A 13,485-nucleotide genomic window follows, 5' to 3' on the forward strand; every position below is an offset into this window, starting at 1 on the left:
ATTTTTAAAAAATGCTTTCAAACAGCAAAATCTGTATTTTATGCATAATAATAGATGAAGGCTGGTGCTGTGGCGTAGTGGGTAAAGCCACCACCTACAGTACCAGCATCCCATATGGGTTCTGGTTCCAGTTCCAGCTGCTCCACTTCCAGTCCAGCTCTCTGCCATGGCCTGGGACAGCAGTGGAAAATGGCCCAAGTCCTATGGCCCCTGCACCCATGTTGGAGACCCAGAAGAAACTCCTTGCTCATGGCTTCAGATCCCACAGCTCTGGCCATTGCAGCCAAGTGGAGAGTGAACCAGTGGTTGGGAGGACCTCCCCCCCCCCCACCCGCCGCCTCTGCCTCTCTGTAACTCTGCCTTTCAAATAAATAAATAAATCCTTTTAAAAAAAAAAAAGAAAAGAAAAGAACAGATGACAGCCAGGCCTACTGTTAACATTCCTTATGTGAAACAACCTTAAAAACCTTTGTTGTGTAGTTTCTAAGGACTTAGTTCACTAGAAACAGTAAGAAAAAGAGCAAATGACAAGAAAAATTTTAAGATGTGAAAAAGGAGAAAGAATCAAAAATTGGAGCTAGATTGGGGGCACTGTGTATACACTTATATGTATGTGACAGGAAGTGGATAATCTGAGTCTTTGTGGAAGAAGCAAGTAACATTTTCTCAATAGATCCAGAAGATAATACTATGTTATAAAATAACCTGAAAAATACTGTTCTTAATGATATTCTAGGACCAATAAGAAAATTATATGTTTAAACACTGTACTCGGAAAACAGGAGAATATTTGTTTAATGTAGACTATTCCTATCTAAAACACCTTTTAAAATGTGCTTAAAGTCATAAGGAGAAAACTTGACTGCCCAAACTAGCTAAGTCTCTTCAAGTTCTACATAATCAAGATATTCATGTTTTTAGAAATCAAGTCCATATCATAGACTGCATTTGTTTCATTCCTTCTGCTTCTCACATATACTGCCTGTAATAACAGTAATTAGAGCTAAACGTTCTCCTTATTTTCCTAATTATCCTTTCATTTGTAGTATTCTCTTGAGGTTAGCTCTCCCTAGAGTATTATTAGAATAATTCATTCTTTTTTTTTTTTTTTTTTTTTTTTTTTGACAGAGTGGATAGTGAAAGAGAAAGAGAAAGGTCTTCCTTTTTGCCATTGGTTCACCCTCCAATGGCCGCTGTGGCCGGCGCATCACGCTGATCCTAAGCCAGGAGCCAGGTGCTTCTCCTGGTCTCCCATGCGGCTGCAGGGCCCAAGGACTTGGGCCATCCTCCACTGCCTTCCCGGGCCACAGCAGAGAGCTGGCCTGGAAGAGGGGCAACCGGGATAGAATCCGGCGCCCCAACCAGGACTAGAACCCGGTGTGCCGGTGCCGCAAGGCGGAGGATTAGCCTGTTAAGCCACAGCGCCAGCCAGAATAATTCATTCTTACATGTAAAGCCCATTACTTGAGGAATCTACTTGGTAGTTAGCTTAACAGTTCTACTCTACTACTTGAACATATACTTAACCTAGGCTTGTCCCTTAACACCCATTCATTTAATAAACGTTTAGTCAGCTCTTAATATGTGCCAGGCACAATTCCAGGTGTGGGGATACTGCAGTGAAGAAAAAAAAGTCCGAGACTTTAGCTTATATTCTTCTGATAGGGGAAATATTTAATCAATCAATGAACCAGTGAAAACAGGTGTGAATAAATGCTGTGATGAAACCTAAGTATTACAAGAACAACAGAAGTACATAATAACAGAAGTAAATAATAACAGAAGTACATAACACAGTAGATTACATAAATATAAGAGAAGGTTTTATTACTATATTTTACAACAATAACTAGTTCATTGTTGGAAAATGGATTGTGCTAAATGGAAGAGTTTAATAACAATCTTCAAGCATGGTGTAGGCTGTCATAAAAAATTTAATAAGAATTTTTATTATCACAAAGAACACATGGTTAAATGTATAAAATCTATTCTATAAAAGGAATAAACAAAGAAATAGATGGATAAAAAATGGCATCAATCTCTGTTCATTCTTGATATGTTTAAAAATAACCACCCAACTGAATATGAAAGGGTAGTAGTTTATATTATCAACATATAACTGTGCTTATGAAAATATTTAAAATCTCTTGGGTTGGAACTTTTCATTAAATCATACTTGGAAACAAACTCCTAAAATTCCCTACTTTCTCAAATAGTTTAATCATTTCAAAGTAAACTTAAGTAGGACCTAAACAAAAATTTGTATTTTTCTTTAGATACTTCTCCCATGTCAAATGATATTTCAAGTCATTAGAAAAAAAGACTACAAATAAGCTTGATACTAAAACTTACCCTGCAGAATCCACCTCTTCAGGATAATTTATCATGCGAAGCACTTGTTCTAGGTTCCGTAAGCTTCTTTTTAAGTCACCTGTTGCCATTATTTAACATCAGCTTCAACTCCAACTTTGAAATAATCTAGCTTTTCACCTAAAAATAAAAATACATGAAACACTGATTAAGTCCATGTATTTTCTTGCTTTGGGTTTTTTTTTTTTCTTTTATTAATGGTTCATTTATTTATTTGAAAGCCAGAATTACACAGACCGGGAGTGACAGAGCAAGATCGTCCATCTGCTGGTTCACTCCCCTAATGACCACAACGGCCAGGGCTGAGACAAGCTGAAACCAGGAGCTTCTTTGGGGTCTCCCACATAGGTGGCAGGGGCCCAAGTACTTGAGCCATCTTCTGCTGCTTTCCCAGATCATTAGCAGGGAGCTGGATTGAACGCGGAGCAGCCAGGATAGGAACCAGCAGGAACTTAAATCTGCTTATGTTCTTTGGAACAGGCCAGACAATTACAGACCTGACTAGAGACATAGAAATAGCTCCTAACCTGGATCTACATGTTTCAATGTCTTCTGAAGGTAGTCCCCATCTGTACAAGGACCCAACAGGAATAGTCCTTTATCTTGAAATCAGTCTTTAAAGAACAGAACAGTTTACTGCTCCTTAAAGACCTCAGATACTTCCAGGCTCAAAGTATCAAAAAGAATCAAACAAAAAATGTCATCCCCAAATAAAACTAATAAAGCCAAATTATTTGACCTTAAAGAAACTGAGATCTGACAAATCATTCAGAATAATTATACTAAAGTTATCTCTCTGAGCTGGAAAAGAACACAGACTACCTGAAGTCAGATAAACAATATCTGAACAGAGAGATTCAATAAACTAAAAGAAGCATAAAAAAGAACCAAATAGAAATCCTGGAGCTGAGAAACAAAATGACTGAATAAAAAAACTCAATAAAGAGCTTTAACAACAGACTTGTCCAAATAAAAAAGAATCAGCAACCTGAAAGCCACGTCAGAAATTATCCAGTTAAAGAAAAAACATAGATGAACAAATGAACAACAGTGAAGAAAGTCTACAAAATTAACGGTGCAGTACCAAGTGAACCAACATGCACATTAAAGGAATGCGAGAAGGTAAAGAGAAAGAAAAAAGAATATTCAAAGAATTAATAGCTGGGGGCCAGCGCTGTGGCATAGTAGGCTAGGCCTCACCCTGTGGCACTGATTTGAATACTTGCTGCTCCTCTTCCAACCCAGCTCTTGTTTATGGCCTGGGAAACAGTGGAAGATGGCCCTAGTGCTTGGGCCCCTGCACTCAAACGGGAAACCCAGAAGAAGCTCCTGGCTCCTGGCATCAGATTGGCCCAGCTCCAGCCATTACAGCCATCTGGGGAGTGAACCAGTAGATGGGAAGACTGACTCAAACTCTCTCTCTCTCTCTCTCTGCCTGCCTTTCTATAACTCTGCCTTTCAAATAAACAAATCAATCTTTTTTCAAAAAAGATATAATTCTATCTATTTATAAAAAAATATAGAAACAGACAGTTCAGAAACAACGGAACATATATTGACACATTTATGACAAAGACAAAGTGGAGTAGCTGTGGAGAAATGATGACCTTTTTCAATACATAGTAACACTCATGTGTTAGTTGAATATATAAAATAAATAAATTGCAATCCTTACATCACACCCTTCACAAATTTATTTCTAGATTTACTGTAGATCTGACATGGGATAAGCGAGCTGGCTGAGCTGAGTTCACAAACCACAAGCCCTTGCCCACGTAATTCTATCTTACTTGTCAATCAGAAAACCCCTTTTCATCCAGGACCTGGGGGAAAGTCACAACATAAATATGCATATTAAGCTCCACATGGAATTTTATGGAAGTGTCATAAAACTCCCAGGTTGTGAGGAATGAGATGGCCTAATATACAGTTAGGTCAGGAATCTCTTGGAATGAGAAAAGGTGCAGAAGCCCTGTAGTGGACAAAATGCTTTCTTCTCCCCAAAAGTTGCCTTTGACAAAATTATAGCTCCAAATACTCTGATGAGTTTCTACTTATGAGAATAGCCAAGAAGAAATTACCAATCCCATCATTCTGATGGGTTTTTATCACCCAGCAGACTAGACAGGATTGCAATTCAGGACCTCTGGTGGGTTTTGTCCCAGTCCTCTGATTGACTGCTTCCTGTCATTCTGCTCCTCCCAGAAATGTGCATAAATGACCCTACGCCGGCAAGTTTCTCTGGACATTCCTCCCATAGGCAGGAAAGACTGAGAATCTGGCTGTAACTGCAAATATCTATTCTTGTGTTTTGCCAATAGCCAGTATTGAGGTCTGAGTTTATTTTAGGTCCCAGACAAAACAAATTCTTCTTTGGGATGTCTCCTCCTCATTAACATTCTACAACTTTAATATAAATCTTAACTCTTCCAAGAGACTTCCTTTAGTCCTTCCAGATATATAATCCATCTCCCCAGTACAGGTGCTTTCGTCTAATGCAGTACTTCGTGGAATCTTTTTCTCGTGTCTTGAAATACATTTCAATGTCTCTTACATTATTTCTACCCTGATAATGAAATTTCTATCAAATATGTTCCAGGAACATATCTTCTTCAGTACCACCAGAATATATTTTGAAGGAGAGTAAACATCTTGGGTCTGTAGGTGATAGAAATAAGTTACAAGAGAGTATAGAAAAAATGAATTTCTAAAAATATAAGTATTGGAAAAAATTTTGACTATTGCTCTACGTTTTCATTAAAGACCTTAATAAATTTTGTAATAAATTTATTGAAATATAAAATTAAGTATTAAAAAGCCAATCTATTACTCATGCACATTTTAACAGTACTTTCAGAAATTAAAATAATTAGGGAAAGAGGGAGAATAAAAGCAAGTACGGAGCTCAGTGGGACTGCTGTGTCCACGTATAAGACCGTTTGAAGACAATTTTGGAACAATAATCTACTACAGCCATAATTTCAGAATTTTTACAGTCAGAACAAAATCTGCAGTCCTTGAAGAAGGTTGGAGGGAATGTGAAACATCACGGAAATGCAAGCAAGGACTACATGAACTGCTTTCACCTATTCCTTCTGGTCAGCATTTGGACAGCTGTATGGATCCTCGCCTCAGAGGATCCAATAGGAATCTATCATAGGAAACCTGAAATTTCCCAACCCTAAATCACACTAATTCTGGGGATAACATGCTTCGATTCTTCTTACCGTTATTAAAACCCTATACCAGCTGTGTATAGAGGCAAGCCACTTTCAACGCCCCCCCTATCCCCCGCCACTTGACTGAAAAAGGCTAACAAGACAGACCTTCTCATTCGCACCTGCTACGGGACTCAAGAAAGGCAGCCGATAGAACGACCTCTGCCCAACATGGGGTGCAGCCTCACCATCTCCCTCGGGCTCACCCAGCAGCCCTCGATAAAGAGCAAAGAAACCGGCACCGAAGGCCTGTGGCCTGGCACAACAAAGTGAGGAGGAAGGAGAAAAGGCAGACAGTCACTGGGACCCCGGCTGCAGCAAGTCGTCCCTACCGCCCAGTGCCGGCTCCCAGGCAAGCTTCTCGCGCCGACCGTTTGTATTTGGAACCGTGGGTTCAGGCCCGCCACGCACCGCGGCGAGACCTTCCAAGCGGCAGGCTCGGGAGCGCTCTTGGTTGCCTCGCTGCAGATTCCACACGACGTCCGTCCGGAATTCTGAGGAAAATGAGATTTATGAGAGAGACTTCCCAGTGCCCAATCAGATTATAAATTCCAATGTAGAAATTTCTGTAATTCTGATTGTCAGAATATCTCGGGCGGCGAAGATAAAAAGGAACAATCAGTAGCGAATCGAACATACCGGAGACAAAAATGCTTCCTCTTTAAGGGCTAGAGCAGGAACGTCACTTCCGGCAACAATAGGAAACGTCAAAACTGGGAGAGTCGGCGACTCTGGCCTCTACAGCTGGAGGTGCTCTGAAGTTCGGAGGACTCTGCTGCTCATTCTGCTAGCAGCTCCACCGGCGTGAGCCAGTAAAGTTTGATCAGGCTTCTCTATGGCCTGGGCACCAGTTCCCGGCTGAGCCATTTTCTTTTTGGCGAGAAGCCCCCACGCAGAGGCCGATTCGTCGCGGCGGCGGTGGAGATCGCAGGTCGCTCAGGTACAAGCGTTAGCCTAGGTCTTCCAGATCTCTTACCTGTCTTCCTTGTATGCTCTCACATTTCTTGGAAAAAAGAGCCTGTGCCTGCCAGTTGGCAGAATCTGGCCGAGCAGCCAGAGTTTGGCACCAATGACGCTGCAAAGCATATTGAGTGACAGCAGTAGTGACTTATGAAAATGAAGAGTCAGTATCAGGAGGCGGGAATGGTTGTGTTTCTTCTTTTTCTAGGCCATTGGGGTGTAAGTCGGTTTAGGACCCTAGGTTGTGACCCGGCGTCATCTTGAAATAAAGCGGAGAAGCGGCAAATGTTACCCAAGGCCAAGTGTTGCTTTTCAAGGATAGGGTTATTTTGGTGCCTAGGCAGAGTTTTTGGTTCTTTACTACTTGGCAGTAATGTGAATGTAACAAAGTTAGAATCATTACAGATTGCCAGTTGCTGTGGTAAGCTTTGGTATAAAATTTGGTAATGCCTTCGTTTGGCTTGTTTCTGTGATGTCTCCAGTCTTACACAGTAGATACTCAATGAATATTATTCACTGGGCAACTATTTCTAAGATAGGAGCTCCTCTCTCCCCCCATGCAAATGGTTTACAAAATAAAGCAGGTCTCAGAATGAAGAATATATTTTTCAGGTTGAGTCAAAGTTTCATTGTTAACCAGGAAAGCTGTTTGGTTATCTATTGCTGAATAATAAATTACCCCAATTTACCCCCGCTTAAAGCACACAAATATTTATCATCTCCATTTCTGTATATTGGGAGTTGGAATGAAATTTATCAGAGAGCCTCTGACCCAGGTTCTTTCTCGAAGTTGCAGCCAGGCTGTCATTGGGGCCTGTGACCTCTTCTGACTGCTCCACGAAGGGGCAAGGAGGATCTGCTTCCAAGCACTCTCACATAGAAAACGTTGCTTTTGTCGGCAGTCGCTTTGCTGTAGTTCTTGGCAGGCCCGGGTTCCCAATTACAGGAGTTTCTCGGTAGGACAACCTCACAGTATGTTGACTGACTTCCCTGGGACTACCAATCTTAGATGATACAGGTTCTTGTAACCTAATCTTGTAAGTGATATCCCATTACTACTGCCTTATTGGATTTGTTAGAAATGAGCCAACCCAAAACTGAGAGGAAGTAGTGGGGATTACTCAACTACATGAATGCTAGGGGGAAGTGATCACTGGGTCTTTTTTTTTTTTTTTTTAAGGCTACCTGAACAAATAACCTTGCTGATAACTTTTAGGAGATAATAGCTGGGATTAACTGAACAAAAAATATGCCCATAAAAAATGTAGTCACACAAGGAAACATGTCAGATTATAAAGAAATAAACTTGTACTAACATTATCTCTTTTAGAAAAAAGTTGTTTTATCCTTTTTTCTTATAAATTATCTTTTCCCTGCTAATTAAGAGAGGTTATTTTTTATCTCTCATGTGAAACTGCCTGGAAGATGATATATTGAGAGAAATGTTTTTGTCTTTGGGGTATACATGAACAGAGCATGTCACAACTGGAGATGTGTGTTTCTTACCCGCTGCCATTTTGTGTTTGAAGCTGGTAAAAAATAAATAAGTGTAAAGTACTTTTTTTTTTTTGCGAAGTGATAAGGTTTTATTGGGTAAAGTACTTTTAAAAGAGGAAAGTTAACAAATGGCTGGAGATAAGTATATCTATGCAAATCAGTTATGGCCTTTATGTTGATGTGATTAAATAGAAATGGGAGAGGTATGTCTTGAAAATGTATCCAGGCTGTCTTTTAACCATTATTTCTGTATTACCAAGCTTCACATCACCAGGACAGCTTTTGTCAATAAAGCATATAACCTAATGGAAATAAAAGGTACTTCAGATTTGTTGGGAAACAATTTTTGCTATGACTCAATATAAAATTGCCTATGCTTCTTCCAGGTGAGAAAGATGTTGTAAATCCTTATCATCAGTAAAATGTAATTCAGGTTTACCTCTTGTACCTCAAGTGCATAACACCAGTCTGCATTTGGTAATTCTAAAATTGTAAATTCAGCTTTTGTATTGGGACTCCCCATGAGGTTAACATACCTCATTTATAGTAGGTTACAGCCAACTCACTAAAGTAACTTTTGGCCCTTAGATATATACAAAAGTTCAAATAGATGCTTGAGAAAGTAACACAGTTGAACTGCTTGCATCTACAAAATGGTTTATGGTAATAACATAGATTTAGCAAAAATATTAATCATTTAATTTAAGCTTAACAGGGAATATTTTTTGTTTATAATGTTTGTGCTGGGTTAAAAGATACCTTCAGCTCCTTCATTCCACAATATCACACTGCATTGAAATTTGTCATTCAAATGTACAGCTATGTTTTTTTTTTTTACATCTTGATTCATATTTGGAAATGGGACTATCTCATTAAATGTCATATGATAATGCATCAAAATCATTAATACTAAAACCTAAGAAGTATGCATGTAACTCATGTTGTTTTTACATTGAATTAGTTTACTCAAATATTATTTTTTTAAAAGATGTATTTATTTATTTGAAAGTCAGTTTCACAGAGAGAAGGAGAGGCAGAGAGGGAGGTCTTCCATCCACTGGTTCACTCCCCAATTGGCTGCAATGGCCGGAGCTGTGCCGATCCGAAGCCAGGAGCCAGGAGCTTCCTCTGGGTCTCCTACGTGGCAATCTTCTGCTGCTTTCCCCGGGCCAGAGCAGAGAGCTGGATCGGAAGTGGAGAAGCTGGGACTCGAACCGGCGCCCACTGCTGGTGGTGGCTTTACCTTCTATGCCACAGTGCTGGCCCCTCAAGTATTATTTTTATTCATTCTAATGAAAAATATGTTTCTGGAAACGGATCTTCTCTGACTGATTTTTTTCTTTTTCTCTGTCATTTTGTTTTTCTGACAAATTTCTAGATGTTGATTCTATAAGAAACTAAAACATCCTTTGCTGACTTGAGTAAGTTTATATCATATTTCAGGAAAGTACTTTCGTGATAATAGAGATAGTAATATTTTGTGGCTTCAAGTTTAGAAAGTGGTTTTATGGAGTTTAACTCTTTTTGTAATGAGTAGTGTGTATATTAGTCACTAATAGATTATGTTGGATTTTAGAGTTTAGCCCTACCCCCCAGATTTTAAGGAATCATAAAATTGTTTCTCCAATTTTTTATTGTTGCAAAGTACATATAACAAAATCTATCATCATAACCATCATTAAGTATATAATTCAGTGCTGTTAAATGTATTCATGTGCTGCTGTCACCATCCCTATAACTTTTAAAAAAAAGATTTTATTTATTTGAAATACAGAATTAATTACAGAGAGAGAGAGAGAGAGAGAAACAGAGATCTTCCATCTGGTTCACTCCCCAAATGACCGCGATGGCCTGAAGCCAGGAACCTGGAACTCTATCCAGGTTTCCTTCATGGGTGGCAGGATCCCAAGCACTTACGGCTTTTGCTGCTTCTTTTTGAGGCATATTAACATGGAGTTGGACTGGATGAGAAGTAGAGTGGGGCAGGAGGGTCCCACAAGGGGTAGGCTCACAAGGGATGCTTGACACCCCAGGCCACAGCTTACCCCACAGTGCCACATCCCTGGTCCCTATTCTTATAACTCATAAAACTGAAATCCTATGCCTGTTAAACACTAACACCCCATATCCCATCTCCACCTCCATCCATAGTCCCTGGCAATCACCATTCTGCTTTCAGTCTCCATGATTTATATTACTTCAGTATCTGATTTAGATGGAATCATATATTATTTATTGTGTTGTGACTGCTTATTTCACATGTAATGCCCTCAGGGTTCATCCAAGTTCTAGCATATGTGAAAATTTTCTTCCTTTTTAAGGCTTCGTAGCATTCCATTCTGTATATGTACCATCTTATTCTCATCCATTCTTCATTCATGAACAGTTGGTGGTAATGTAAAGTAGGATTGAGATTTTGATAGAGATTGAATTGAATCTGCAGACTGCTTTCTATATATTGACATCTTAATAGTGAATTTTCCAGTTCGTGAACATGTGATGTATTTTATTTGTTCTTTTTTCATTTCTTTTAGTAATGCTTTTTACCTTTCATTATAGAAGTCTTTCACATCCTTGGTTAATGCATAAGTATTTTGTTTTCGGAATGCTATTATAAGTGGAGTTATTTTCATAATTTCAGATGATTCTGTTGACTTTTGTAACTTGCTACTTTGATGAATTCATTTATTAGTTCTAAGGGCTTTTTTAGTGGAATCCTTAGAATTTTCTCTATGTAAGATCTTAAGATCTGTGAACAGAGATCATTTTATTTCTTTCTAAGTTGGATGTCTTCTATTTCTTTGTCTTGACTCCTCCCTCCTAGAACCATTGCATTTTATAACAAAAAGAGATCTTGAAAGTCAAAACCCTTGTCTCATAGGTCAGGAAATCCAGTGCTCATAACTAGCTAGTGGAGTCTTAATCAAATTTCTATTTTCTCCCATCCAAGTATTAACCAGGGTGGACCTTGCTTAGCTTTCAAGATCAGACAGGATCAGGCATGTTCAGGGTGGTATGCCTGTAGAATAAATTTCTTTTCTCCGTTGTCTCTTTTGAATAGAAGATGTGTCATCTCACTTCTGATTGTCCATCTGTTTCAGGCTGTCCTCAGTATTTATCTTAATGCTCTTATTTGTATAAAAGCAATACAATGAGAGTTATATTTTGTTTTATTTTATTTTTACTTCTGCAGTGCTCATGGGAATGGCCATCTTGTTTAGTGGACATGAAAGTGTGAGAGGAGATTAGTTGCCATATGCTACCATGGCTGCTGCTATTTACAATCATGCTGAGTAACTAGTAGTGCAGTTAAGTAAGCACCAGTGTAATTAGAAATAATGCTGGAGATAAATATGTTAACTATATTTTATTTGCAAGTTAAAACAGGCCACATATCTTGCAAAACAATCAGAGATTTAATGAACCTGAAATTGTAAAATTTTTTGCTATATTTAAATAATATTTTTTGTATTTGTTGAGATGGTATTTTGGTAGCACTCATTATAAAATGAAATTGAAGAATGGGGAATAAATCTTCAGAAAACAAAGTAATAGTGTATGTCTTTTTGAATTTAAAAAAAAAAAAAAGAAAACACCTATAAAGGGTATGCCTTTTAGTAACAAAAACTGCTCTTGCAGGACCAGATCTTTAAATTTAATGAGTAGGTGCTTTTTTATATGTTTAAGTGTACCTTGTGACCTCTTAGTACTTAGCTATTTCCCTTTTCTCCTTAGAAAGACCTCCTTGTGGACTTAGCCTTTTCATTTTCCTACGGTTGTTGCCTTTAAATTTTAGGAGTGTGATTGGTTATCAGATTTTTTTTCTTTTGTTCTTAAAATTTCTTTATCCAGTCTGTTCTAAACTACTTTGGTGGTCTGTTCTTTTGGAAGTAGAGAAATAAATGCTGCCCTGCCACTTTGATTCTAAATGTCTTACAGAATACATTTTCTCACAGACCCTTCCACTTTCTTACAGAATTGAATAATATAACAAAAATACTACTTAAAGGTTTTTAATATCTAAAATAACTAATACTCTGGTTTCTCTTCAGATCATATAAATCTTGCACCTTTTACTAAAATAACCAAAAACCTAGTTGTTGCTTTCTACTTGAAAAACATTGAACATTTCTAAAAATATAAAAATAAATGAATATTTTTAAGTATCAATGGAATTTGTATTTTAGGAGTATCTCTTTTGTACATGTTTTAGGCTTTTATCAGAGATAGAACATTTACTTCTAAATTCTACTTTTTGGAATTTAAGCATGAAAAATATTGAAGAAAACCATTTATAATGAGTATTTAAATAAGGCCATTTATATGTCTATCACATATCATTGATTTAACACTGTATGCTCACAAGAACTTTATGGAATTGGTTTGTTTCAAGCAAAAGTATTTAAAGCAGAGTGTTTTTTAAGACCTCCAGACTCCTTTCTCTTCCTATTTTCCCCTGTATAGATTTTATATACCTTAATGGTATGGAGATCATTGCTCATTATATGAGTACATGACAGCACTTCAAAAAGTTTGTAGAAAAATGCGATTAAAAGATAAGTTTATTTTGCTGCAGAAAAATTTTGAAATTCATGCATAATTTTTTCACAATATGCATTTTCCAAAATAAATGTGTGTTTTAATTCCGTTTTCCATGAATGTTTTGTAGTGCCCTCATGTAGTTGTCTCCAGAGTTCATGCTGTTTGAGTGTTCAGTGCTGTGAAATTACCAAGTTTTAGTAAAATTACTCTTTTCTTCTACAAATACTTTGCTATTTAACTAGTTACGTATGGGTGCTTTGATTAAGCTGCTTAATATTTTACAAATAGACTTTATATTTGATATACCAGTAACTATCAATAAAATAACTTCTGGCTTATTCTTTTGAGGAAATATTGTATCCTTTTGAAATAAGGGGAAAATATTACAGATACAGTAAAAAATGCCATCTCGTCAAAACATAGTCCTCTGCTGCAAGTATATAGTACAAAAGACTATTATCATAAACTTTAATAAATTAGTAACTGGTATTATTGGTGATTAATCTTTATAGTGTTTTCTGTATGTAAATCTGTTTGTACTATGTTACATCAGATTTGTTTAGACCAAAAACTATATTTTTAATGTAAAAATGGCATCTAAAATCATACCAAAATAGTATAGCTGGTTCTCAGATTTTTATAGTTAAAAAAGGAGAAATTGAATCAGGACTTATATACTGCTTTATCAGTTAAAACATATTTTTGTCTATGTTTCTTCTTTCAGCACTATGAAATAGGAGTGATTTCCTCCTTTTTATAGGAAACAGAACCTCAGAATTCTGTTTGAAACACCTAATATCACAAAGCAAGTCATGGCATAATGAGAGTTTTAAAGTCACTCTCCACAATGGCAGTTCCAAGAAAACCTAAGTATTTTTTCTAAAACAGACTTTATAGC

The 13,485-nt window shown here is 37.5% G+C and overlaps 2 protein-coding genes across 10 annotated transcripts in view; one reads left to right on the top strand and one right to left on the bottom strand.

Moving 5' to 3' along the window:
• The window catches only part of CEP44 (centrosomal protein 44), a 46,533-nt gene extending 40,236 nt beyond the window's left edge, over nt 1–6,297 (bottom strand). For 7 of the 9 annotated variants that reach the window (XR_009868182.1, XR_009868181.1, XM_062212840.1 and 4 more), the window contains exons 1-3: nt 6,228–6,297; nt 5,921–6,082; nt 2,353–2,490 (exon numbers count right to left, since the gene is read on the bottom strand). Coding sequence is in view for 7 of the 9 variants with exons in the window: in XM_062212840.1 (XP_062068824.1) it covers nt 2,353–2,441 (89 nt within the window). In the remaining 2 variants the exon portion in view is untranslated. The other 2 variants (XM_062212838.1, XM_062212839.1) reach the window with 2 other exon arrangements.
• Nucleotides 6,298–6,315: 18 nt separating this feature from the next.
• The window catches only part of FBXO8 (F-box protein 8), a 49,582-nt gene continuing 42,412 nt past the window's right edge, over nt 6,316–13,485 (top strand). Inside the window, exon 1 of the mRNA XM_062212844.1 lies at nt 6,316–6,528. The gene's annotated coding sequence lies outside the window, so the exon portion shown is untranslated. The remainder of the gene's footprint in view (nt 6,529–13,485) is intronic.

This window comes from Lepus europaeus, chromosome 16, assembly GCF_033115175.1.
Source record: "Lepus europaeus isolate LE1 chromosome 16, mLepTim1.pri, whole genome shotgun sequence".
Classification (NCBI taxonomy): domain Eukaryota; kingdom Metazoa; phylum Chordata; class Mammalia; order Lagomorpha; family Leporidae; genus Lepus; species Lepus europaeus.